This window comes from Apteryx mantelli, chromosome 1, assembly GCF_036417845.1.
Source record: "Apteryx mantelli isolate bAptMan1 chromosome 1, bAptMan1.hap1, whole genome shotgun sequence".
NCBI classification, from domain to species: Eukaryota; Metazoa; Chordata; class Aves; order Apterygiformes; family Apterygidae; genus Apteryx; species Apteryx mantelli.
Genome location: NC_089978.1, coordinates 30,247,126 through 30,274,123, shown reverse-complemented (window position 1 = coordinate 30,274,123; position 26,998 = coordinate 30,247,126). Strand labels below are relative to the sequence as shown.

The following is a 26,998-nucleotide window of genomic DNA, read 5'->3' as shown; positions in this document are numbered from 1 at the left end:
CTGGCTAATGAGGGCATTATGCGCTCACATGGGGTATCTTGCCATGGCACACTGCCAACATACACCTAGTGGTATTTCAGAAAATTTTACTTTGGCATCCTCTATTCCCTGTAAGGGATGTAGCATAGTGTAGGGAAGCTCTATAGCTATGGTGACGTAGTCAGTGTCTTAAGTTTGTCTCCTGTGTCTTAACTACAACAATGGGAACTTCACATTATCTTTTAAGTCTCACCCTAACACTCAGCAATGTCCTGCAGAACAAAGTATCTGATTGTTGATAAACTTCTCATAGTAATAAATGAGGAAAAATAAGCCTCAACCAGAAGGCAGAATTCACTGAATCCAAGGTTAATTAGGGAGAGTAAAGTCTTGGAATAATGGTAATTCTCATCCTCCAGCTGCCATTGTTCTTACTGCTATCTGTGAAGGTGAATAAAAACCACTGCTTCTGGGGCTCTGTCAAAAGCCAGTGGAAAAGGTATTTTCCACTGAGCAAATGCCATCATTTCATGTTTCTGTAGGCCCTACCACTATGGAAGGGAACAAGAGTGGATGTGCCAGTGTTACTCTGCATGGGAGGATTTCTTTCTCACTAGCTCTGCCTTTGCTGATTTCTCCACCCTCTCCTCCCCCTAAGTAGTAATAGACATCTTTTCTCTTTCATGAGGCCAAAGTGGGACCAGGAAGGAGGCAAGTTGCAGCCTCCAAGTGGCAGTGTCTCCCCCAAAAGCAGTGAAACTCTGTAAATGTGTCATTAGTGTATCTCTATTGTATTTCCTTTATTTAACAGAGGACTTCTTCCAAATGACTATCCAGCCAGTCACTTCAGAGTGCCAGACATCACCGGTGAGCCAGATGGGGCAGAATCTGGAACTGGGTGTTCAGGATCTGTGCAAACAGCCTAAATCTTGTACCCTGCGTGGAATTTGGCTCTCTTGCTATGGAAGAGAAAATGTTGACTCACCGTGTGTATGTACTTGCAGGTTGGATGCCCAGTTTACTGATTTGAAGGATGTGACCGAGAATTCCTAACAAAAATGAATGCATTTTCTAATAAAATCTTCCAGTCTGCAGACCTACCTGACACAGACTTTGTAGTGTAGTGATTCTGCTTTACTGGGAGGGGTCACATCCCTTTTCCTTCTGCTGTGGATATCAAACCACTCTATTTCAGACAGTGGCTCATACAGGCTGCTTTCTATGGCAAAGGACTCCTCATAATCATAGTTTTCCTCAGAGTATGCAGCATCTGGAGGTGATAGACACAATCAGCCTTGCACAAATCTGACTGAAGGACCTGCTAATTTCTCTCCCTTTTTGTATAACGGTAAGGATCTGGGGGAAGTCATGCCATCTCCATGGACTTGTAAATCTTTGCTGTTCTCCATTTCATTATTTCTAATCCATTCAAAGTTAAAACTTTAGAGATAATTATAGCAATATTAACCAGCAGATCTAGCTAAGAATGGGGTTTGGGCCATTCACAAATACATAAAAGACAATCCATTTCTCAAAAAGTTAATGATTCAAGCAGAAAAGGAAATGGAGATATAAGCAGAGGAGATGATGCCACATTTAAGGAAAGGGAAAAGACAGTCTTGTCAATATAAAAATACCGATGACAGATCTGTCCCAAAGAATTTTTAAGGACACACAGCAAGTCCCTTATCAGTCAGGGAACCGAGCTGAGCTTTCCCTGCATGGCAGCCAGGATCTCCATCAAGAGAGATTATCCAGCTCTCCTCCCAGTAACAGAAAAGAGTTGCTAATATCATTGGTAAATCTATTAGGTAACCTCTGCATATACAGTTGCCCAGAGAGCTGTTAAACCATTCAAAAATATTAATAAGCTGAATGTAACAAAAATATCAATAGCTCTGCAGGTTCCAGAGGCCTCTCTCTTTCCTTGTTTCATTCATTTATTCCCACTCCACAAGGCCAGAAAGCCACCAAATATTATTAGCAGTTGGCCGAACCTGCACCTTTGAAATCACTTGCCCTTTTCACTCACCAGCGTACTTAATGCTTCCTTCCATTTCCACTGTCAAAATCAGATCATTACATGTGTTTTTCTTCAGTTCAGAAGACTGGTACACTTTTAATATCTAACATAAAAACACAAACAGCAAACCCCTAAAAATACCATTTAAATGACAAGGGTTTTACTCAGGACTTTTAGTCCGCAAATTGCTGATGGGACGTGGGAGTATGAAGAGGAACATGGGTCTCCCAGAGGCACAGGCTAGTCTCAGAGGACTGTCATGGATACAAGCAGGAGAGCCCCTATGTGCACATCCCATGGTCCCAGATAGCCCAGGCCCTTTAAGACAACTCTCCCCTTCCAAATGTAAAGGGGCCTTTCAAGTTCCAGCCACCTCTGCCAGCAGGTTATTCTCACTGAGGACTTTCTGAAATTAGAAGAGGTAAAACTGACCATCAGGACAGTTTCTAAATTTTAGAGATTTGGGGGTGGGAACACAAAGGATGAGGCCATGGGAATTATTTTTTCACTCTGTTTTCAAAAAGTAAATGAAAGAAGTCCAAGTGGATTATGAATTTTTGAATTACAGCTTACACTCATAGTCCCGTTTCCTCTGCCTTGTACAGACACTTGAAGTTTGCTCCCAAGATCAAACTGCAAACCAAGGTAAAAAAAAGCAGAGATTCAGTGTGTACTCAGCATATAAGCTATTTTTTTTTCCTGTGGTCTTGACAGTCTTTATTGCCTTTGCCCATTAGAACTGGGATATGGGGAATCTGCACTATGCTAGGAGCTATGGTAGGAGTTAGGAGACTCCACATTTGTAGGATTTTTAATGTGCAAGGCTGGAGCATTTTACTTGGTTGTTCCAGGGCCCAGGAGATATGTTTTCCCCCACCTTAATCTCTCCTTTGCAGCCAAGACTGGATATTTTCACAGGTCCCAACACATTGTATATCAGACAATTCCCCTGCTCCTTTTTTTCTCATTCTCTAGGAAGATTTTGAATGGGCTGCTGGCTTTTCTCCACTATGGGGGAAGATTCAGGACACTAAAGTCGTGGAAGAAGCAGGAAAGGTCCTATAAATGCAATGAGTTTGCTGCTAAGCAGCTGGGGGTTTTTTTTTGTTTGTTTGTTTTTTTTATCTTTAGAAAGACTCTCTGGTTGTTTACAGATTAAACTATTGAAAAGTATGACCCAATTACATCATGATTGCTTAACACAAGGAAAGCAAGCCCAGATGATCTAGTATTTCTCCTGTCTGAGGAAAGAAAATCTTGGAGCAATGGAAGGTTGTGTACCTCTAGCTTCTTCTGAATCTCTTCATCACTATCAGTCAAAGTAATAAGATAACTGTTTTGCCTTCCAGGTGTTTCCACTCTTACACTCAGGTTGGTCGAAGCAGTTCCCAATGCTTGTATGCTATATGCTGACAGAGCTTCCAGGGCCACCACTGTGTCCTAGGTGAGACAGAAATGGAAAAAAAACCCAGTTATTGCGACAATAGACAAGATGACATGATCAATCACCTGAGGCTACTCCTCAGTTTCAGGTTGTTGCTGCTTTGAAATTTTCCTGTATTTGTCTGTTCCTACCTCCACAGACTATTCATTTCCCAACTTCTTCTTTCATCATTAAAATCCTAAAAGCACTGCAGGCCTGACCTTCAATTATTATGTCTTCATAAAGACAAAGAATCTTCAGTAGCTCTTAATATTTTTTATTAAAGGTCCAAAATCTTTGGTGCCTCATATGCTGAGGAAATTCAAGATTAGTTTTTTTTATGCTTTCAAATGAAAATAATAAAGTCTTTATGGGACCTTCCTTTTCTTCCGCCCCTCGAACTCCACCTGGACTGATGGTCGGGTACCTGTGTAGAGCAGTATCCTCCACCGTAGTTCCTTCTTTCTGTCAGCCACATAGCGATAGGCCTTGCATACTCCATGTCCCTCAGGAGCAATGTTTGAAGCAATGCATAGGCAGTGGCTTCCACTGAGACTGCATCTCTGCCATTTCCCCAGTAGCGCTGCTGCTTTGCTGCAGGAATAACTCAATCTTCAATCCAGTTGGTAAAGACATTTGCAAAAAATGACTATGATTCTGCACAATAGATATTTTGTGTCATAGCAATGATAAACCAGAAATCACAGATGTTACCACGAGAACAACAAATCAGCTGGGAAGCAGAGAGAATGGAAAGGAAAAAAAAACCACTAAGTTTTCAATTCTGTCTTATCCAATGATCACAGTCTGCTGATCCCACTGCACAGAAATGTCCATCCAGTGAAGTGGTAACATTGTCTCAGGTGGTACCCAAAAGATTATAGTATTAATTATCCCCATAAGTCCAGGCTTGATTAAGAGAAGCATATTCTCTATGCTTAAACTATGGCTATTAAACCATGATGGATTTACCAAAGGAATTTTAAGAAAGGAATAGCTTTGCCATGCAGCCACACAATGAAGCGACTCATCATTGACCACAGCCGCACACTGGAAGGGAAGAAGTGACATCTGTGTGGGGCTGGAGCAAAGCACTTAGGACTGGTGGGAGGTTTTGAAAGTGGGTGAACTGGGAGAGACATATTTGCCTTTGCTGGCAAATATGTTTTAGACTGCTCCCACATGTAGCTGCTCAATCCCGCTGCCCATCAAAGGTTTCTTCTTTCTCAGCTGGCTTGAACATTTTTCTTGCTGCACTTTCAGGGAGCAGAAGCCTTGGTAGGCAGTGGGGAAACAGAGAGGAGGAAGCAGGAAAAGTAACTGATTATTTACCATGGTTTTCTTCCAACTCCAGTATCAGGTGAGGTCGCAATGCAAAATTCAGAATCCTAAGTTGTTACTTTAAAGTGATGTCAAGCATATAAATTACATATTGTAATTTAAACATCAAAATATGTAATGATGTGGTTTCTACAATTAAGTGTATTACATATACATACATATACACTTTTATAATATTAAATGACCTTCTTTTACTTGAATTTGCTTTATTCATGTAGCAGAGTGCTCAAAGTTTTTTAATTAGGAAGATTGCTTTCCAAGTTTAATTTTTAAGATAAGTTACTAGTACCTTCATCAAAAGAAGAACAGCCCCTTAATTTTTCTGTTGCCCATTGGGCTTCATCACTATTGGACTGAACAAGTGTCAGAGAGTAAGCAGTGATGGCTGTAGAATAAAAATTCAGGTTTCTTGAAAGATGGTTTTTCATGTAAGCCACAGCTTTTCTAATCACTTCTATCTGTGAAAACAGAATGGAATCATCTGAAAAAGTGGTCCAAAGATAGTAAGCACTAATGCTGATATGAATACTAGGAAATTAGAAAAATTCAGTACAGCCATTTTTGAGACAATTTTAATTTTTACTTTGTGATTAAAGCCATTAATAATGGAGTGTCTAACTCAAAACACCTTGTTGTACATTAGGCTACTGTATCTTTTCTTGTCCATCACAGATGTAGTAAACAGACTAATCCCTTCCCACTTGCAGTACTTTAAGATAGGAGGGTGGACATGCCATTGTTCAACAGCCTTCAGACTTAAGTACAAAAAGTCAGGCTTCCTACCGCAGCAGATGACTCATTGTAAACTGGTAGAGACTGTTGCAATGCAATGGTTACAAAGGCTGTCAAAGCCAAATCCTCTTCTGCTGTCTTAATGCCACCCTGGAAGACAAAACATGAAAAGGAAAAATTAAATGTACATGCATTTGCTTATGAATATGCTTATAAATGCTTTTAAAGTAGAAGATCACTTTTCATAAATTCAAAGCCTCTCTCGTCATCTGACTATAGGCCTTGCAGTTCACCCTTTAATTTTGCTCGATAACTTGTGTCCACCTAAAGTGTTATCTTCTACAATGGCAGCCAGTTTTAATTAGGCATTGTTAAGAGATGGACAACCTGCCACATCCTTCAGCTGGTAATCAAATATTAATTATTTAACTCATGGTTAAAAATTTACAGTTCCTCACTGGAATATTAATGGCTTCAATTTCCAATGACTTTTTTTCTCTACTACTCCCTATAGACTAAAGAGCCCTATAGAACCCAGAACTTCTCCCCTGCAAAGGTGACATACCCATCCACATACACCATAACCAGATCATTTCCCAATCGTCGTCTTGACAAGCTAAACAGAGTGCCCTCCTTAGCATTTTTCCCTGAAGATCTGTATTTTCATTCCTATTTCTCTTTGCAACTCTTTTGCTCATGCTCTCCTTCTGACAGCAGCCTTAGGATCCTCACCCTTCTCCCTCACTCAGCCCCAAAAGTTTGCACTTTGGAGAAGGACAAATTGTTTGCTTTGAGCAATTTAAGTCTCTGTACACAAATATCATGAACAGTTCTTGAAGCAAATATGAAACAGAAGCTAAGTATCTCAGCATGAACAGAGGCCAAAAAAACCCCCAAACTGTGGGCCTGCTCTTGATCTGGTTGTTTTCAATAGCATTACACGAACTGAGGAATAGGGTTTGAGGGGAAAAGCCTCACTAGTGATTTGAAAAAGATCACTAAAAGAAGTCTTTTTTTTTTTTTTTTTTTTTTTTTAAGGGTAGTACAGAGATACCTGTATTTTCAATGAATTTTAGAAGGTGCATATTATTTTTGTACCCAGATGCTTGGAGAGTGTAACAAATTTTTGTTTCTGGATGCTTACAAGGGATGTGTGGGCTAACAAACACTCCTCAAAAGTTCTGTTGTCTGACATCAAGAATAAAACCCTGGGGCAAGGATTGCTGTTGACAGCTTTGAGACCAGAGCATGCAGAGAAGATGGAGCTAGACAGAACAAGAGGCAACAAGTGGAAAGCGGAAAAAAGAAAATTCTGATTAGGTATTAGGAAATAGTTTTTCCATGAGGATAGTTAAATATCAGAACAGGTTACCCAGAGCGGTTTACCCAGAGATGCTATCCTTGGAGGTGTTCACGACTTGACTGGACAAGGTTCAGAGCAACCTGATCTGAGCAGGAGGTTGGACTAGATGACCCCTGGAAGTCCCTTCCAACTTAAATTATGATTCTATGGGCTTTAGAAATAAAAAGCACCAATTTGTACATAGCACAAAGATCTCAGTACTAATTTTCTAAGTGCTCGAGAGGCCAAGGCCAGGTGCACAATTATTGAAAACTGAATCAAAAAATAAAGGTGTCGGAGTGCTAGCTATGCTTCTCTGACATAATGGGTCTTCTAATAGATCACTGCATTACAGGTTTTGTACATATGTTATAGATTTCTTTTCTTTTAGATAAATTAGTTGGTACTCAACAAATAAGAATATTCTCTTCTATCCCTAACAGCCCTAAATGTGCAATGGATTCTTCAAAACACTAAAGACCCACCTGCATAGTCCTGTCCAGCACTGGGTGATGGTCGTGAAATGAATCATCTGGCTGCTGCTGATTAACCAAGTAGGAAATGGATTTGTGTATGTGACCATCTTGCACACTAATGTATTCTCTGCACCTTGTGAGTACTTTAACAATGAATGCAGTTAACCTGCATGAAAAAAAATGTTCCAGACTTGTGTTGACATATATTTATAGATGACCATATTGATGGGAAAAGAAACATACCCATTCTGTACATAGATTCAAATGCAACACAGTAAGCTTACTGGAACCCAGTGAGTTAGTTATCAGGCACCATCAGAATTGCAATGACAGTGTGAACCCTCCTACCCTGTGGCATATGCAAAATAATCAGTGGCTAAGTATAAGCCTCTTTCATCAAGGACTAAACCTTCTTAGAGACTTAAATGATTGACCATCCGTGACACAAGTACGTGGGCAACACTATGCCCACCAGATTTTGAAAATCAAGTCCAAAGCCCCCAAACAAAACATTTCATGCATCAAATTATAATAGTGATATTTTTTAAAAAAACAACCAAGGCTGATTATGAAAAATATACTTACCATACACTACTGGGGATTGTTTTAAATGCTCCATAGGAACCATCCTCCTTTTGAAACTCAAGCAGCCTAGTATAACCTGTATGAACAAGACAGCATATATACTACTCAGAGAATATGCACATTTGTTAGGCATCTTCATGTCACTTGCATTAACAAAGAGACATGCAGTATTGACCAGTAGAAGAGTATGCGGAGGTGTTCTCTAGTATGTTAAAGAGGAAATGACTGGGTTAGCTGATCTTTGAAGCAGATAAAAAGCTAAGCTTAGAAGGTGTTGTTTGATTTAAGGTGAGCCATGAGAAGAATCTGAAAACTGCAGGCATCTGTAGATATGTGGATACCAAGGCATTTTCTGTACGGTGAATCTTGGGAAACTTTTTCCCATACAGTCATCTTTTATCAAAAAGGATACAAAACATCACCTACTGGGTCAGACACAGGCTTAGAAATCAGGAGTTGTGGGCTCTGTTCTTGATCATGCTGTTATCTTGACAAAATCTGTATCATTTCTATAGAACTAGTTTTCTATTCCAGTGAACTTCTCTAGTAAGTATCAACAAAAGCACAATGTAGGGGCTGAAAGCTGTTGATAATAAAAATCAGCAGCAGCAGGATCTCATGTTGCTTTAGGCAACCTTAGATAAATGACTAAAGACCTCCAATCAGCAACTGTTGACATGTGTTTTTAATCTGTTTTTACTCTTATTTTTCACTGATGAATCCTGTGCTGCATAGGATCTGAAGCTCATAAAGACAAGTGCATTATATTGCTTTAAGCCATATGCACGCCATTACAATTTGGAAAGACCAGCTGTACCTGCTATAATACTGATAACTCTTGGGACCTTCTTGAGCGCCTGTGACCTGGAACATCTCCACTTCCACCAGCTATGATTCTGGCTTTGCTGTGTATAAAATACCATCTGTGGATGGGCTTGCAATGGTCTCTTCAAGAAGCAGCCTTACAGCTGTCCTCTCCTGAAGGAGACTCCCTCTTTGGCTTGGTCCAAGGCTGTTAGAGTCATTCTAGCCCATGTGGTGAATATGAACAAGTGGAAGAGGAAGCATCAATTCCATGATTACCATTGGGACTTTCCTTGGTGATGGTTCTCTTGACAAACAAAGACATCTGCAGCAGAGACGTCTACATCCAAGCTGGTCATCCTAAGCACACTCTGTGGTTCAGGGAGAGAACTAGGCATTTTTAGGATATGATTCATCTTGGCCTATTTTGCACCTATACATTAGGATGAAATGTTTCACACTCTGCAACTGCCCTTTTCTGTCCAGTAACTCTGAAAGGGATGACAGTGATCAGCTCAGATCCTCCTTTGGTCCAAGGAATCCTGCTTCTAAATTAGCCATGGGAGAGGGGTGACTGTGAATGCCAATACTGCTGCAATGTCAGATATAAGCAGTTAGGCACCTAAATCTTGTTTCTCATGACTATCTACAGATTGTCAATGGTACTTCTGCATGGTTGTGTTAAGGTAATGCTCAGTCATTTCTCAAGGAATAAAGTGTAATATGCAATGCAAGGATTAACAAGCCAGTGTAGGCTGGTTTCTGAGTTTTTTTTTCCGCATACCTTGTTCAATCATCCTGATGGCTTCATCCTTCCGTTCAGGCTTAAGGTTCACCCACTGCTCACTTGCATCCAAGTACTCAATAGCATAGACTGCAGGGGCCATTTTCACCATTGTCTGCTCTGCACAGCCTGTTGGCACCTTGATAAGTTTATCAATTCCAGCGGCAGTAAGACAATTTTCAGTGGACTCACCTATAATATTCCCTGAAGTAAAAGACATATGCCAAAACACTGTATTTAAAGCTGGCTGGGGTAAAATGAAAAAAAATGTGATACTTACTTACTATAGGTTGACACTCTAGCATGGCCTGATTACACAGCTGTGTGATACTTCCAATTATGAAACACTGTTTTCAGCTAATTATCACTCTGTAAAGCTAGAGAAGACCAAGGGTGAGAGAACAGGCCCTGGAAATGCTGGAGGAAGGAGGCTGAGGCAATGAAAGAGCACAAAGGAGAAAGTCCTGGGGCTACTGGAGGCAGAGAAGCAAGAACAGGGAGAAAGACTGGTGCCTCAGGTTCAGGCTGGAAAATTCCTGTCAAACCAGACTTTGTCCTCCCACAGAGCACAAAGAAAACTGCATTATATGGCCTTAAACATGTCAGACATTTGGGGCAATTTATTTTTTCTGCGATTTTGTTATTTGATGAGTTCAAGCATCCCCCTACTTTAGAATGGGGATTGGAAATGGATAGCCTTTGTATCAAGGATGCATTATTTTATAGTTCCTGGGAAATTTGTTTTTAACATTAGTATGTGCATTTGCTGTCACATGTTTTTAATAAATGTACGTATGCATTTGATTAACTGAATATATGATTATAGATATCTTCTCATTAGAAAAGCAGACCTTTCCAGAACTTAAAGATCACAGTCTGACATCTTTATTTCTGAAGAATTCAGTGGATTTCAAAAGGACTATATACTGTGTGGGGTTAATAGAGAAGGTGAACGCTTTCTTTCTTCTCTGGCCTTGCCATAAAGTTAGTCTGGGCACAGGGAGGCAGGATGGACTGCATGAAGCTATTATCCAGTTCAAGTGGGGAGGAATAATTAGAAAGGGTAAAGTACTGGATCAGTCTTGGGGCTGTCTTCATCTATGACCTGGGCATGTAGCACAAAATATTTGGATCATGGCAGAAAACCTAGGAAGGAATGGAGACTCAAAGTTCAGGAATCAGCAGCATAAAGGAGCATATAGTGTGCCACTTATCAAAAAGTTACTGACAAAAGGTTACATTTACCTTTCAGGCTAACAAACACGTGACTGTCAGAATCTGGTACCATATCAGACGGTCTGTTCAGGTCCAGCATACGAGACTTAACTGTAGATAAATAATAAAGACAGCTCTTTGAATGAAAATAACATACACTGTAATTTTGGAACAGGCTTTTCATGAAATGTCTCACAGCTGATAGTAATTATGACAGAAATGTTACAAGAAATGTTAAATGGAAATTTATGAAAAAAGATGTTTATCTTGCTTTAAGTTGATTTAATTTTCAGATATCCACAATGTTCATTGGGCTGAAATGAAGAATTTAATTTCACTTTTTAACCTCTTTTAAGACCCTATAATAATAAAAGAATGATACATTGAAACACAGAAATAATACAGATCTCTTCTAAAAGTCTAGAATTAAATGATTTGGCTTTCCTGAGGGTTTTGGCATTTTTTGGATAAAGGGATTTGTGACAAGTTTCTGTCAACCCAAAGCAACATTTTTATGTTAAGAAATATTTCACCATGCTTGTTGAATGTTTACACCAGGCCTTACAAGCACTGCCCCTACTCCAAACCTCATCTGTATCTCACTCTTCTGTGTAACTTACAGTCACTATTAATCCAAATGGTCTGCTCTTCTCTTTGTAAAACACCTTCAGCCTGTACAATTGAGGAAAAAAAAAAAAAAAAGTCAAACTTTTTCCAGGCACTCACACCGGAAAATAAGCTATGTGAAACTATGGTCTCAGCCCTTACAGTAGACCAGCAGATGGCAGAAATAGTTTATTTTGGAGTGAGATTTCTCTTCAAGTAAAACTGAAGCTTGAAATCAGAATTTCAGTCTCCACATGAAATGCTAAAGAACTCTATTGGCTTTTTTGTTATTATTGACACATTTCCCTGGATGTAATACTATAAATCAAAAACAACCCAGAAGAATGAAACTTCAAAGTTTGTTTTCAGCTCAGTGTACCATGCAAGTAAAGTTATCAGCAGGACTTCATTTATACACTGCTCATCTATGAAGTTCATCAACTTCTGAGTTCATACCGTTAGTAAAATTCAAATTTATTTCCCTGCTGATTTCCACATATCCCTCTTCCAAAAGCCTATATTTTAATGAAGCTCTGTTTACAGCCACCTTATCTGTTTTGGTATAGCACCGAATTCTGAGACTGTGTCAATCTCTAGAAAAGCTATGGTTTGTAACAACAGTTTCCCATCATCCCTTCACAGAATCACAGAATCACAGAATGGTTGAGGTTGGAAGGGACCTCTGGAGATCATCTAGTACAACCCCCCTGCTCAAGCAGGGTCACCTAGAGCACATTGCACAGGATCGTGTCCAGGAGGCTTTTGAATATCTCCAGAGAAGGAGACTCCACAACCTCTCTGGGCAACCTGTTCCAGTGCTCTGTCACCCTCACAGTGAAAAAGTTTTTCCTCATGTTCAGATGGAATTGTCTGTGTTTCAGTTTGTGCCCGTTGCCTCGCGTCCTGTCGCTCGGCACCACTGACAAGAGTCTGGTCCCATCCTCTCGACACCCTCCCTTCAGATACTTGTACACGTTGATAAGATCTCCTCTCAGCCTTCTCTTCTCCAGGCTAAACAGGCCCAGCTCTCTCAGTCTTTCCTCATAAGAGAGATGCTCCAGTCCCCTAATCATCTTTGTAGCCCTTTGCTGGACTTGCTCCAGTAGTGCCACATCCCTCTTGTGCTGGGGAGCCCAGAACTGGATGCAGTACTCCAGATGTGGCCTCACCAGGGCTGAGTAGAGGGGAAGGATCACCTCCCTCGACCTGCTGGCAACACTCTTCCTGATGCACATGTATGCAGGCCCTGATATTCATCTCTACCTCCCTTTCATTCTTCCCACCATTTCCAAACCATCAACAACTCTTCTCCCTTTTCAGTTATCAATCAACTGACTGTAGCAAAGCAACATAAGATTTCCATGAACACAACTCTACAACATAATTCAAAAAGAGAGAGGGAGGCTGCGGAGGGCAATAAAGAAAGCCCACTAAGATTACCAGATTGGAAACCTGTAACATGTAAAACATTTAAACTGGCACAATAAAACTGTCTGAAGAAAATTAAAACACCAACCTGTCCTACGTTGGTTGTTTTATATCTTCCAATTTAATCTTAACTGACATAAAAATAATACACTTTTATATAACCACAGGACTTTCATAGTAAGATGACTGGAGTAATAAAGGAAATAATAAACAAGAGTTACTAAAACTAAAATACCTGTTATTGAGCAGTACACTATGTGAGGAGCAATCTTTTTAATGTCTTCATAACCTAGACACATTTCAGCCAGTTTCCCAGGGATGTAGTTTTCCACAAAAACATCAGAGACAGCTGCAAGCTCTCTGGCCTTGTCTTTATTGGTGGGACTATACCTTCACATTAATGGTGCAAGGAGACATATTCTTCTCTTTTTGTGTAATTTAAATATGGCCCTCAGCTGCTTCTAATGTGCTGTAATGAGTCTCTGCTGGTCAGCACTGACTTATGAAAATGGCACCTCTTCATTATTTCAAAATAGAGCAGTGAGATTAAATAATCAACTCAGCATCTTTCTTTGCCTTTATGTTCTCCACCTATGCAACTGTTTAGCTTGAAGATCCATTAACTAGAAGGAATAAAATAGGGTTAAATGCTATGATTAGCAGAGGCTATTTCCCTCTCAAAATATCAGTAGATGAACAACTTCAATCTTGGCTTCATAAGTGAAAAAAGACCTTTTATAAATATTGATGAAACATATGAAAGCTAAAGACTAAGAAATGACCACTGACTGTATGAAGAAAGTTGTAACAATGTCATGGGTAGACTGTTGTCTTTTTGCCTTATGAAATAATTCTTTCCACATACAGTAGTCATAAGCCCACCCCAGGGTGAAATTTCTTCCCTGTGCTATAGCATTCTCTCACTCCTTGATGAAAATTAGCTTTCTTGAGATTGCTCCCAACTTTATGTTTCTAGGATTTCGTTCCCTTCACAAGAACTCTGCACATAGAGCATAATATTATTTGAGGAGAAACGCATAATTATGATGTACCTGCCCTCTGCTAGTTATACTTACCTCAACGTTGAGGTTCTTCCTAATACTGTCACTGTGCCCAGAAGCTGGGTCAAAAGCAGTAATAGTAATTGGAATTTCTCCTACAGACAGAGGAACAACTGAGAAATAGGCTGGTGTTGCCGAGTTCCCCCCGGCTGTCAGCTTCAGCTGCACAGGCTTTTCTGCTGTCTCTGCAGTGCACAGCCCCTTCTCTGCAGCCATCTTCACTGTAACCTACAGAGACAAGGCTTGTGCTCAGAAAGGAAATAGCAATACAGACGTTCTGCAAGACAGAAATTGCTTTTCGCTTAGCTCTCTTAAATTTCTTATTCTCCACCTATAAAGGTGGGAAAACTTTTTCACCAGGAGGTAGTCAAACATGGCACAGGTTACCTGAAGAGACTGTGCAATCTCCATCCTTGGGGGTAGTCTGTGCTTGACTGGACAAGGCCCTGAGCAGCCTGCTCTACCTGGACCTTCCTGAGGTCCTTCCAACCTGAATTCTCCTATGATCCTATGGCCTGTTAACACTCATCAACACTGAGGATGTCTGTGAAGGTAAATTAGCTAGTATTTATTCATTACATTGAATATGCAATATAGTTTTGGAAGATCCCTGAACCACAGGGAAGTAAGAAGGATAGTACACTCTTCTAGGTCTCCTCCTTTCAACACAGTTCAGAAGATGCCAGCCAGCAGAGCTGGCTGAGGTAAGAGATAAAAGAAGCAGAATCAGCTTAAGGAACCTGGAGGCCCTGCACAGTGCTGGATAGGTGCCACATGCATACAAAAGGTGGCTTTGCACTGTATGCACAATGAATGAGTGTGATCACAGATGTAGCTGTGCTGGATATGTACAGTACATCTAACATACTGGACTGCATGCTCCCAATATACCTCTGCATCTTCTGTACCTGCTTTTTTAGTAGCTGAGTGTTGCCCAGACTGGCAGACAGCAAAAACGTAGCTAGTTGCTTCAATAACATGGGAGAAGACATGTCCAAAAGACATGGAATTTGGCTGTGTAATACAGTAAATGAAATCTGTCTTATATAGCAAGTGTGACAAGCAAGCAGAACTGGATCCTGTTCTTGGTGAAACTTTCAAAATGGGAGCATGGTATTCAGGTTTTAGGAGGGCAATGAAAGGCAGTCAGGTTATTTCTATTATACTGATAGATAGCTACATAGCTAGCTAGATATATAGATCTTTATATCATAGTAGTCAGTGGTAATACTACCTGGAGATCTTTGGGCAGATAGTTGTAAACCACTGCTTTTATTTCTAGTTGTTCATGTCGTTTAACTGAGTATGGTAACCTCATGGATATAAAAAAGTCTTTGAAAACCTCAAAGGTGTGAGGGTCAGCTATGCAAAATCCTGGGATAAGAAAAAAAACAAAGTTGAGAATTAAACACTTAACATCAGTTGATAAAAAATTAGGTGTCTAGTCAAAACTCAATGCCAGGCCTCCTCCAAGGTCAAGAGCAGAAGGAGACAGGTATCTCCTGCAAGCATCTTCAGCTTGTTTTCTTTATATACATAGTATGTAGCCCTTAACATCTAGTTGAGCTTTAATATGGCATAAAAAGGAAGATTAAGTATCATGGTCAAAAGACCTTGCATTTTGCAGTATACACTGTCACACTCTGTCAACTTAGCATTGCATCTGTATGTTTTAAACAATACACATTCTCTATGCATCAGTACAAAGCAATCCAATAAAATAACAATACTTTTACCTTTTTCAGGAGATATACTTATTGCCTGAATTTCCCAGGTAGTTATAGAGTCAGGAACAATACTTCTTATACTAAGAAACACAAAATAAACGGTATTAAGAAGAATGTATGAAATGTTAACATCATTTGCTGAAGTTTGAGGATTGTAAGGGAAAAAGTATTCCCTCAGCAATGGAAACAAAATATTTGCAAATTTTCTGAATTCTTTGTACCAAATAAAACTGATGTGTATATAAATTTTATTATACAAATAAAGTTGGATTCACCTATTCAGATAGTACATTACCTATGGTTTCCAGGATTTTTCAGTTCTTTTAAATTCCACCACCAGCTCTCTGGAAAATAGCTGCGTAAGCTGATGGAAGTTTCATCAAAAACTTCATCTTCACGAAGATCATAATCTGTAAAACAAAAGTGGGGTTCTGTTCTGAAGCCTTTGTCTGCTGACTTCATACTGTCTTACAGGAGAGTCTGTCAGAGAGAAAGCAGCATGAAAAATATTGTGTATAAAAAGACTTCATCTGGGTTTGATCTTGTGCATTTCAAAAAAATGCTGAAAAAGAGAAGCAATGACCAAAGATTGTCTTTGAACAAAAGCATAAGTCTTCCTTCCAAGCTCAATAATTATATGCTGCCAAACAAGAAAACATTCCCCTTTAGTTATGAGTAGCAGACATTCCTGCTTCCCAGTCACATATTTGTGATAGAGTGATAGAGCATGCAAGTGAGATCAGAGAAAAATGGTAGCAGAAATCACACTTTGAATATGGTCATTTTCAACACAAAGGATTTTTTTTTTTTTATTTTGGTGACATGAGCTCCTGTGTGATCAGAGATGGACATTAGGGAGAAGAAAAGAAGAAAGACAGAGATAAAATTGTCGCTTCATATCAGGTAGTGTTTTGCAAGTACTTGGAAGCTATAATAATAGTGACACTAATAAAACACTCATGAAAGACAAGGTTGCTCAGAGATGGGAACGGAGATCACCCCGTTATGCTGCTCAGCCATTTGCACCCTCCCAGGTTGCAGGCAGAGTCCAATAGCTCCATGTTAAAGCAGTTCTGGCAGCAAAGGCTGCTAAAGCGATTCCTGCCTTTTCTCACCCCAAGAAGTCATCCTTTCACTCTCACATCCTTAGTTTGCTGCCCTCTCAGTTATGCTGACACAACGGTGTGTGCGCCACACTCTAAAGGGGCACACTGAGATGATCAGACACTCATACGAGAGCTTCTTTCCTGCTCTGCAGCGTTTAATCCCCCTTAACCCTCCCTTGCCCCTGGAAGGAAGGATATTTTTCTTTCGACAGTTGCGTGTCACCAATCTTTACTTCGTGCCAATCCCACTCCACTTCTTCGCTTCGACACCTCCTTCCTGAGGGCTGTGGCCTTCTCGCAACAGACTTTGAAAGCTTTTTTGCATTCAGTGGAACCAGCAACCTTTGTTAGCCTTTTCTCACAAGAAAACCTCATGGGATTTAGTTTCATTCCATCGTGACAGCATTTTCGTAGATCAGGGTGTTGATATTTGCTAGCTGTAACATAATTAAAGCCCAGGATTAGTGCTGTGGAAGCAGCAGTAGACATCAAGGTGTTCATTGTACTTGTTCCAATCATTCTCTGCAGTTAATGTTGACTGGTGTTGCAATAGTTTAGCTGCAGTTGGGGACCTGTGTCCACCCTAAAAAAAGTACACAAACACAAGAGCAAAGGGTGGGCTTTACCCCGTCCTAGAGCTTCTAGTCTAAGTTTTTTCTTCACATGGAGATTGTGAATTGAAAATGTCTCCTTAATGCTTTAGAATCAGATATCTTGATAGAAACAGTCACGGCACTGTTCTCGTTCTTGAAGAAAGTGATCAGTTTCAAAAATTAAGAAGAACCTGGCTTCAAGCCGTGGTGCCTTTTGTCAAGAAAATAACAATTTGTGTAACCTGGTCTAAAGGAAAGCTTTTTTTCTTTTTTTTTTTTTAATTTAGATTCTATATTGTATTAGCATTTCTTTTACTTGGAGCACAAAGTGCCAAAGCTGGCACAATTTTGAAGCAGAATATCACAGAAAAATGGGACCTAGAAAACAAATCCTGGCCACAAAAATTTTTCAAAAAATAATCTTCCTCTTGAATATACAACTTGAAGAATATAAAGCCATCTCATTCCATGACATGATATCTAGTAGAAGTATTTTGCATTTGGGTTTAGAAGATGGTGAATGAGTTTCCATTTGCAGCTAGACCATTGTTTGTTGGTTCTGTTGTTTGATTTTTTTTTTTTTTTGGATAAATGTATCAGGTCACACGGCATTGTAGACACCCTTGTATGAGGTTATGTCATGTAACACAAGAACTGGGACTATGAGTATCTTGGTGTCCTGTACTATCTCATCACTTCTTGCCCACCAAATCCCAGCCACTTCCCTTTGCCTTTCCTTTTGGTATGTGGGCATACCAATTCCTGACATTATCTTCTGGAAATCCAATGATCTCTTCTGCCTTCTGGTATCCTGGGGGCATTTATAGCCTGGGAAAGAAGAACAGAAAGGTTTGGTTATGATACTGTGATATTAAGAGCCTGATGAGGTAAGTCAGAGAAGACCCATCTCATCCACAAAAGACCTACAGTTTGCAGAGCTACCTTATAGCCCTGGCTGGCTGCCCCAGCTGAACTAGGTGCCAAAGGACCAACAACCAAGATCTGAGCTACCAGCACTCGGTGGGAGAACAGAAAAAGAAAAAGCCACATGAAAGGGAAGCCTCATAACAGTGTAACAATAAAATGTTTCTAATTTTTAAACAATCACCCCCCCCCCCCAGATATGTTGTGATCTTGTACTAACATCTAAAGTAAAGGACAGATTACACCTACCTTCCCGAAAATTGGATTTAATTGTGTCTGTTAAAAAGGCCAGACCCACATCAGTAAAAACTTGAACACTATCTGCACCACCACCTGCAGAACATCCAAGATCATAGGAATTCATAGCATTAAAGACCTGCCAAATAAAAAAGCACAGTTGGACAGTGCACACTTGCAAAAGTTTCTTTTTTTTCTTTATATATAAAAACAATATTGTAACCTGTTGGGCAGTAGCTCAATATATAGAAGCAAGATGAACTGGTGGTACAAGCTACACTTAAATATTGAGATTAAAGCTGAGGGATGTTTTAGTTGGGGAATAATTTCAATTAATTTATGTTAATTTACAAGCCTGTCTGCCATAGAATGGAAATCCCCAGACAGCTGATCTTAAATATATTGTAAATTGCAAGAACAAAAACATTTTCAAGATTATCAAAGCTTGATTAAGTAATTAATAGCCATTAATTACATTCTGGTCCTCTCTTCAGCAATAGAAAACTTTGCTTGACTAGTGGACATGATATTTTCTTCTTACAGATATCTTACTTTTTTGGATGTAAGCTTATTTTGCTTGTTCAGAATAAAAACTGCTCTATCAACCACAGCTAAGGCAACCATTCCCGCATGGTCCGTTTCAATCAGTAAATTGATGTTGTCTGTTGGTTCATATTTCTCATGATCTGTTCTCACTTTAATCTAAATAGAAAATATTGAAACAAAAATGTCATATTTGTTAATAAAAAGCAAACACTTTTTGGCCAGGGAATACTGTCAGCTGTGACTGTCAGTGGTTAGAGACTGGGGGACGTTGTGTTTCATAGAGTTTCTACTTGGGATCCTGCCTTTTGGAAGATACAGATGCAGGTATCTCCCACTGGGGCAAGTAAGAGAAGGCTCAAAGACTCATGTGTCTGTGTGGGATATTCAACCCTATGTTTCAATGGGACTTAAGCGTCAATGGGAATTAAAAGTATGCATAAGGGCTTTGCTGAACTAGGGCCTTCAACATCATTTTTTTATTTTCCAGTGGAAACAAAATCACCATAAAATAGATGGAGGAAAAAACAACTCATTAATATAAAAAAAATTAACTAACCTAAAACAGTTTGTAATTGTACTGTCTCCTTTCCATTCCCATTTGTATTTTTCAGCATGATTGAGTTCAGATCTGGTGAATATCTGATGTAGACCCTTCTGTAGGTTTGGTGGAAATAGCCATGGTGATTTTGAACTTAACAGAATTATTAATAAAAATGCCAACCTGAGTTAAATGGGGTTTTGTTACCTGATGAGTGAAGAATTGGCTCTTTAGCCAATTAGAGATGGAATTTAGAGATGTTAGAGATGGAATTTTTTTCCAGCAAACCTTTTTTCTCAATGAAATATCACCTTCTTCTTCCAAAAAAACATTTTCAGGGTGAAAAAAAAAATCATTTTGAATGGCTTGCACTTTTCAGCAGCTGTGTTTCATTTTATTGGGAAAAATATTCTTGTCTTATTTTTTCCTTTTTACTTTATGGCACCAAAAAAGAAGAGGAGTAAGGTGAAAAAAGGGTTAGAGATGTTACAAAAGTTTTACTAATGGTGTTTCTCAGTTGATTTTTATATCTAAACATTTGCAGAGGGAGATTTACCCGTCTGAAACTGTATTTTCCATCTTTTTCCAGGTACAACCTGTCCTATAGAAGAACAATGTCTCTGCCAACATTCTTTGGAAACTTTTCCATGTATACTTTTTAGCAAGAATCCTGAGGACTCCCTTTTTCAATAAAAATGAAAATTTCCAGCATGTCTACCACTTTATAACTCCAAATCTGAAGTGTAATTGCACTCACTCGCTCTGCAGATCCCTCTTATTTTTTTTTAAATTTTAGAATACAATAACAAAAGCTTTTTGCTTTGACAGTACCTTTCCTTCGCAGACATCCACAATGTCTACCCATACAGAATCAGCGACAATCTCCTTATGACCCTTGCTCTCAATGAAGTAGTAAGCTAAAAAGCGAAAGGCAGGCACCATCTTCTCCGTGATTTTAAGGTTTATTATTTTGTTTGAGTAGGGAACCCTTCCCAAAAGCTCAGCTTGCCCCTTTGCCACAACCTGCAGAACAGAAACAAACACATGGCACATCACATATTGTGAATGTGCACTAGACTGTGTATTATATTGCATCACTTTATATTCATATATAAAATATTTTCAGGCCACTTCCGTTTAAACTTTATTTCTAATAGCACCTAGCAGCTTTAACTCCCTGGCTGGACTGAACATCACTGCATGCTGGTAGCCTGGAGGAGACAAGGCATGCAGCACCCCTCGGACAGCAGCATGGAGGTAAGTCTCTGTAGCATAGCCTTGTAGCCCAGGTCTGAACACAGCTCTACCTATCTTCACTCAGTCTACTGCCTGAAAACGGACCATCATAAGGCAGAATTACTTCTGTCTTCTATATAACAGGTCATCACCCCCAGCAGGATATCAAGTTCATTTTAGGTCATCTGTACTGAACGGAGAGTGCAAAACATGGCAGCTTTCCAAAGGCCACAATGAAAGGGATTCAGGAAGAAACAAAGCCCTGTTACAGCCTGGTCTGAGATCCTCACCGCTCTTCATTTAAGTGATCAAAGTACAGCAGAGAGCCTCATCCCTCAGCTACAGCAGTATCTCCTGTCACCCCATCTCCAACTGTCAAGTCACCCATATACCCTGCCTGTCAAACACTGTTTGCTCCTGAAGGTAGGCAGCAAGAAATCTAATCTTGTGCTAAAATCTTCTAATGAGAAAGAGAGGAAGGAAAGAAGAGAGGAAGGAAAGAAGAGAGGAAGGAAAGAAGAGAGGAAGGAAAGAAGAGAGGAAGGAAAGAAGAGAGGAAGGAAAGAAGAGAGGAAGGAAAGAAGAGAGGAAGGAAAGAAGAGAGGAAGGAAAGAAGAGAGGAAGGAAAGAAGAGAGGAAGGAAAGAAGAGAGGAAGGAAAGAAGAGAGGAAGGAAAGAAGAGAGGAAGGAAAGAAGAGAGGAAGGAAAGAAGAGAGGAAGGAAAGAAGAGAGGAAGGAAAGAAGAGAGGAAGGAAAGAAGAGAGGAAGGAAAGAAGAGAGGAAGGAAAGAAGAGAGGAAGGAAAGAAGAGAGGAAGGAAAGAAGAGAGGAAGGAAAGAAGAGAGGAAGGAAAGAAGAGAGGAAGGAAAGAAAAGTCTAAATTAAACTCCTAGGGATACAATAATTCCATTATATCAGTGTCCCATTAAAAATGAATGGGAACTGGTGCACATGGTGTTCAGCAGCCTGGGAAAACTAAACCATCAAGGGAAGTTATGAGGAAGAGAGGCAGAAGAGGAATTAAACACAGAAAATGCATTTGACATTCAACAGATTTGCTCCTGGAATGTATCCATAGACATATCTGTCTCCTTCAGCAAAATTAATACTTGGCATGCCTGGTCTCAGACTGAGCAGGATTGTTTCCTGGCTTTTGCATCAACGTAATATCCCTGGGCACAATTTCAGAGTGGAATTTAGGGACATAATACCCAATGCCTTCAGTGGCTCTTTATTACATTATTTGTTGGAGATGACAGTGACCTGTGAACTAACATCAGATGCAGGTTGCACAGTAGTTTAAAAATCATGTGTTATTCATGAAATGAGCAACAGTTAACTAGAAGACACACTTTCTGAGACATTCCAGGTCCCCTGAAATATGACTAGGTTTTCTATTTATAGGAACAGAATCTTATTTATATGTATGCCTCTGCCCACAACAAGGACCTTTCATTCTGAAACAGCAAAAGAACAGGTATTTATAAGAATCAGACCAATAATAATAATATTAAATATTATCTTCTTGGCTTATTATATGGAAAGACTTCAGATTTGTAAGAAAAAATGAGATCTGCATTAAGAGAAATCAAATTGTCATAGAAATCATAGAAGGTATCTCTCTAGGATTTCAACTTTCAGGGTTTAGTATTTTAGTATTTAGTATTTTTCATAAATACATACAGTCACATTATGCAGACAGGCAAACTTTACCCCATATGGACCTATTTGCTCTAGACTATATTAGAAATGACAGAGTAAAATTTGCACTTGTCTCCTTCTTCAGGAAAAAAAAAAACCTGAAAAGATTTATATATTATATATCCAAAAATATATGTAAATATATAAAAATCACAGAATCATAAAAATATTTTTGGAAGGGACCTATGGAGAAGTCTACTCCAACTGCCTGCTTGAAGATGAACTACAAATCTCTAGCCCAGCCTTGAAAACTTCTGAGGATGGTGATTCCCTAAACTTTCTGGGGGGCCTGTTCCAGTGTTGCATTGCTACTAGTGAAAGCATTTTTCCTAAAGACCAAAATGAACCTTCCAAGCTACAGTTTGTAGCATTTGCCCTTTGTTATAATCCATGACATTACACAGAAAAGTTCGTCTCCAGCATGTCTGTAATTCCACTTAAAGTAATTTTAGGTTACTGTTAGCTCACTCTTCAGCCTCTTCTTTACCAAGCTGAAGAAGTTCAGTTCAATCAGCCTCTCTTGGTAGGTCAGGTATGTTAGGACATTAATCACCTTGGTTGCTCCCCATTAGACCATCTCTGGTTTCTGGCTATCTATTGATAGATAACTAGATAGATGTTCTGGACTACATCTTTTCTAAAAGAAACTATTAATATGCTACTATCCTATTTACCATATAATAGAAATAGTCAATCTTTCCACTGCCAGACTGATGAATATCATTCAAGGTAATGTGTAAGGTATCTCCAGGTGCCAAGACTGTATGTGGGACACTGATACTGAGGTAGTTGCGATTATCAGACTTGTATCTTTCAGCTCTGATACTGGTTTCAGGTGATTCTAATTTTTCTTTTCCCTCTTCAGCCTTTACCTGTGATGGAAGACAAAGACACAGTGAGTAGAACGTCACTCAAGAGGCAATATAAAGTGTCACTCTTAATTCATATCCTTCTGAGTCATTCAGAAAGTGCTGGGACCTGAGATGAACCACTACTGAGGCTTCATTAGCAGAACCTGGCCTCATAATTTTCATTACTTTATTCTCTCAACCTATTTTGTCTGTTTCTGCATGTGTATTTGATAGTTTCCAGGTATGGCTTTTTCTGAATCAAAATCAATGGCTCAAAATCACAAAGGGGTATTCTAACAGCTTTCTTCTCTTTCTGTATTATGCACATAATTGAACCATCTGAGTATCCAGACGTAGCCTTCTCTTTTTATTGCTCAGGATCTTTTCCTTCATCCTTTTCTTATTATTTGCTGTCCTTCTTCATGATTATATCCCTCATAGTACCATTCCCATACTATATGCCAGGAAAACACACATCTGAACCAAACAAAAAGGCATCACCACCCATGCAGGTACTTCTAACGTACCAATGTACCAGAATTTCATCCACTTCAGTGACACATCCCTGGAGAAAAAAGCTCTACAAGATCAGGTCCCTGGTCTGTATCACATACCTTATACAGGCCTGAAAAATTTTTGCGGATGGCGTAAGAAATTATTTTCCACTCTCCATGCCAATTTCATGAAAACTGAACAGCTTCATTCATTTGTAATTGTCTTATGAGCTCTTCTCAACAATATATTTTTAAACATTAATTCTTTTCTTTTTCTCTTTTTTTTTTTTACCATTATTTGAAGCATCTGCGCATCTCCAGGGATGTTGAATGTGAAGGGGACCAGACCCTCTTTATTAGAAAATGCAGTCTTTTTCATTGGGGGGGTTCCAGATAAAGTAACGGTAGCAGTGACAGGCAGAGAGGCAGCAGGAGACCCGTCAATCAGAATGACAGATGCCTATTGGAAAAAACGTCTTTCAGTTACTTCAAGAAAATGCCTGGGTTAAAAAAAATGCCCCCAAACAAGAAGAAAATATTTTTATAAATCAAGAGGAAATACAGAACTACACATATTACCATTCAAAAATATGAGCTTTGAGAGAAGGGGTACCAACTGTCTGTCTGGACTCCAACTAAAATCGAAATCTCTGAATGCAGATTAACAGCTGTCCCAGATCTTCACTTAGCATGCATTAGATTGTAGCAGTTCCCAGACACTTCAGTCTTCAACTGTTTTTAGGCAAATTTCTACTCTTAATTGTTTGTAGAAAACTTTGTAGAAAAAGTTGAAAACATGAAGTCTGAAAACTCAAAAACTTCAATGCATTTTTTTAAGGTCAATATTCTGTATTTTAGTTTCGGAATTTTAATTTGATATGGGATTAATCTTATATAACATTATTATTCTAATTTTTTGATATGGAAGCAAAGAAGAGGCTGCTACATGGTTAATAAGCCCTTGTAGTGCAACAGTTTATGCATAGATAATTTCCAGAACAGAACCACAGGATTTTCTGCCTTCCACTCCCCTGCTAGGGCTCTGTGTGTACAGAAGGAGACAAACCATAAACACAAAGCAGTAGCTCCATGTTGGACCTATTTTTGCAGGTATCTCTCCTACAATGGATCAAATAAGGATTTTTTAGACAGAGCAGATATAAATCCCTTTCTATGGAGGAAAGCAGACACAGCCAGCTAAATACTACATACCACAACAGAGAAGGGGGCTCCAGGCACAAAATATTTTTTGGTGTTAGACAGATCAACAACATAAGGAGATTTCACAAACTTCACACTACTGAGTTCTTCCTCCCTCATCTCACCACCTGTTAATATTAAACAGTATGTGTTGCCATGAGAGCCGTAATTACATACCTGCATATTATTATAGCATCTATGGTTTCTAATTTCAAGATGAATTGCATTTTAAGCAGGGTATATAAAGACAACTAAAAGATGATCCCCACCCAAAGAACTTCAGTTGTAAGAAAAGAAAAAGATGGATACAGACAGATGGGGGACCAATGTCTTTTTAAACAGCAATAGGAAAAATCTTGCCCGTGTTTGAAGGGTCAGCTTCACAGCAGATTTAACTTCAGTGATCAATGCTCAAGTAACAGCTCTCATATTAGCTTTGTATGACTAATGATAGCACCTGTTACACCTCAGTAGCCCCTCAATCGCTGTGTTCAGTTCACCTCTCTGGTCTCTCGTGGGTAGTGCTAAGATTTTTGGTGGCCTTTTCAAGGTGCTTAGCATTGCAATAGGCAGGTGGCTCCACAAATACTTTGTAATGAACTGTGGAAATATTTTTCTGTCCACTAGGAATATACTGGCAAGAAACCACTGAAAAACTTCTGGGTAGGTACACACCAGGCTCAGGCCCCCAGGTATCGTCCCAAATGAATAATAAGACAATTTGTATATATGCCACAGTGCTCAGCCCTGCAGGAGACATGCTCAAGGCACTTAATGCTCCCTCTCAAGTCCAGAGCAGCCTTTTTTTTTTTTTTGATCATCCTTTGAGATCGCAGCATAGCAGTATGAGTTTAAGTCAGTTCCCCACAGTGATGGGTTTGACTAATACGGCTCCTAGCAGACATCTCCCAGGATCTGCTGCCAGTTCTTGGCCAGCTGGCAGCATCTTGGGAAGACGATCTCCTAGGCACAACATTTTCAATACAAGTATTATAGGAGCACAGCTGGCATGGATAGATGCTGAGAACATATAATCTGTTAAAACTGTGGAAAGGCCTAAGATGCCTAGCAGGACTCACAAGAGCTAGATCTTCCCTCACATTGCTCTGTGGATGTAGTACCTGTGCTTCATCACTAGACTGATAGTTCAGACAGCTGAGCTACAAAGCAAGCTAAGATACCAAGCTCAAATAATAAGAGGTTTCTCACATGAAGGATTAGATTAGAAAAAGATTAGCCTAAATATTATGGGGTATATCAGACAAGCCATAGTGTACTCACTTGCAGTTTCTACAGTGGTAACAGCAACATATAAATGAAACCCTTCCAGAGTGGAAATACTCTTTTTTAATTTCTCTTCCAGAAATGGTGTACTTAAAGTGACTCTTCCTTTTCCATTTTGGATCTAAAACAAAGGTGGAAAAAAAAAAGTGACTGCCTTTTCTGCTCTCTTGCCATTGCAGTTAAAAAAATTGCTGCTCATAGCATGACTACAAAATTACAGCGATACATATTTTGACAGTTTTTTGACAACATTCAGCCCTCCTGGGAGGAATCAGTGTAGTTCTATTGGACGCCAGTACTTACTGATAGCTGTTGTTCCAGGCCTGGAAGAAAGACTTTTTTCTCAGTTTCATCCACTATGCCAAATCGCACATATGCAACACCTTCAATACCTTTTCCATAAGAGTGCCTTTGCAAGGGAGAAAAGCAAGGAGATGATCATCACATTAATAAAGAGCAAACAAATTAGACTATTCATTTTATGATGAACATAACATATGGATATTGATGGGCATTGTGTCTTTTTAACTAATGACTTGGGAATGAAAAACAGTCACGATCAGTAATAAAACAAACATGGAGACTTTTGCAGTTCCATGTACAAGGCAGTGATTCCAAATACAAACAAACATATGGAGTAAATCACTTTTTGTCAGAATCACACATGGAAACATCCTCTGACAAAAACTGCACGAGCGTAATTTAAACATAATTTTTTAATAGATCAATGGAAACTTTAGATACATAGATGTGCGAGGTCTCA

The 26,998-nt window shown here is 39.3% G+C and overlaps 1 protein-coding gene across 1 annotated transcript in view; it reads right to left on the bottom strand.

Moving 5' to 3' along the window:
* Positions 1-26,998, bottom strand: part of LOC106489156 (complement C4-A-like) — a 49,188-nt gene that overhangs the window by 9,589 nt on the left and 12,601 nt on the right. Inside the window, exons 8-33 of the mRNA XM_067289660.1 lie at positions 26,539-26,644; positions 26,233-26,356; positions 24,964-25,079; positions 24,044-24,211; positions 23,081-23,278; positions 20,302-20,493; positions 18,939-19,088; positions 18,399-18,525; positions 17,982-18,053; positions 16,866-17,069; positions 15,822-15,936; positions 15,536-15,606; positions 15,034-15,173; positions 13,815-14,027; positions 11,325-11,376; positions 10,735-10,815; positions 9,490-9,693; positions 7,902-7,977; positions 7,326-7,482; positions 5,550-5,648; positions 5,056-5,224; positions 3,853-4,019; positions 3,284-3,442; positions 2,576-2,635; positions 2,012-2,105; positions 1,081-1,249 (exon numbers count right to left, since the gene is read on the bottom strand). Coding sequence (XP_067145761.1) covers positions 1,081-1,249; positions 2,012-2,105; positions 2,576-2,635; positions 3,284-3,442; positions 3,853-4,019; positions 5,056-5,224; positions 5,550-5,648; positions 7,326-7,482; positions 7,902-7,977; positions 9,490-9,693; positions 10,735-10,815; positions 11,325-11,376; positions 13,815-14,027; positions 15,034-15,173; positions 15,536-15,606; positions 15,822-15,936; positions 16,866-17,069; positions 17,982-18,053; positions 18,399-18,525; positions 18,939-19,088; positions 20,302-20,493; positions 23,081-23,278; positions 24,044-24,211; positions 24,964-25,079; positions 26,233-26,356; positions 26,539-26,644 — 3,483 coding nt within the window. The remainder of the gene's footprint in view (positions 1-1,080; positions 1,250-2,011; positions 2,106-2,575; positions 2,636-3,283; positions 3,443-3,852; positions 4,020-5,055; positions 5,225-5,549; positions 5,649-7,325; positions 7,483-7,901; positions 7,978-9,489; positions 9,694-10,734; positions 10,816-11,324; positions 11,377-13,814; positions 14,028-15,033; positions 15,174-15,535; positions 15,607-15,821; positions 15,937-16,865; positions 17,070-17,981; positions 18,054-18,398; positions 18,526-18,938; positions 19,089-20,301; positions 20,494-23,080; positions 23,279-24,043; positions 24,212-24,963; positions 25,080-26,232; positions 26,357-26,538; positions 26,645-26,998) is intronic.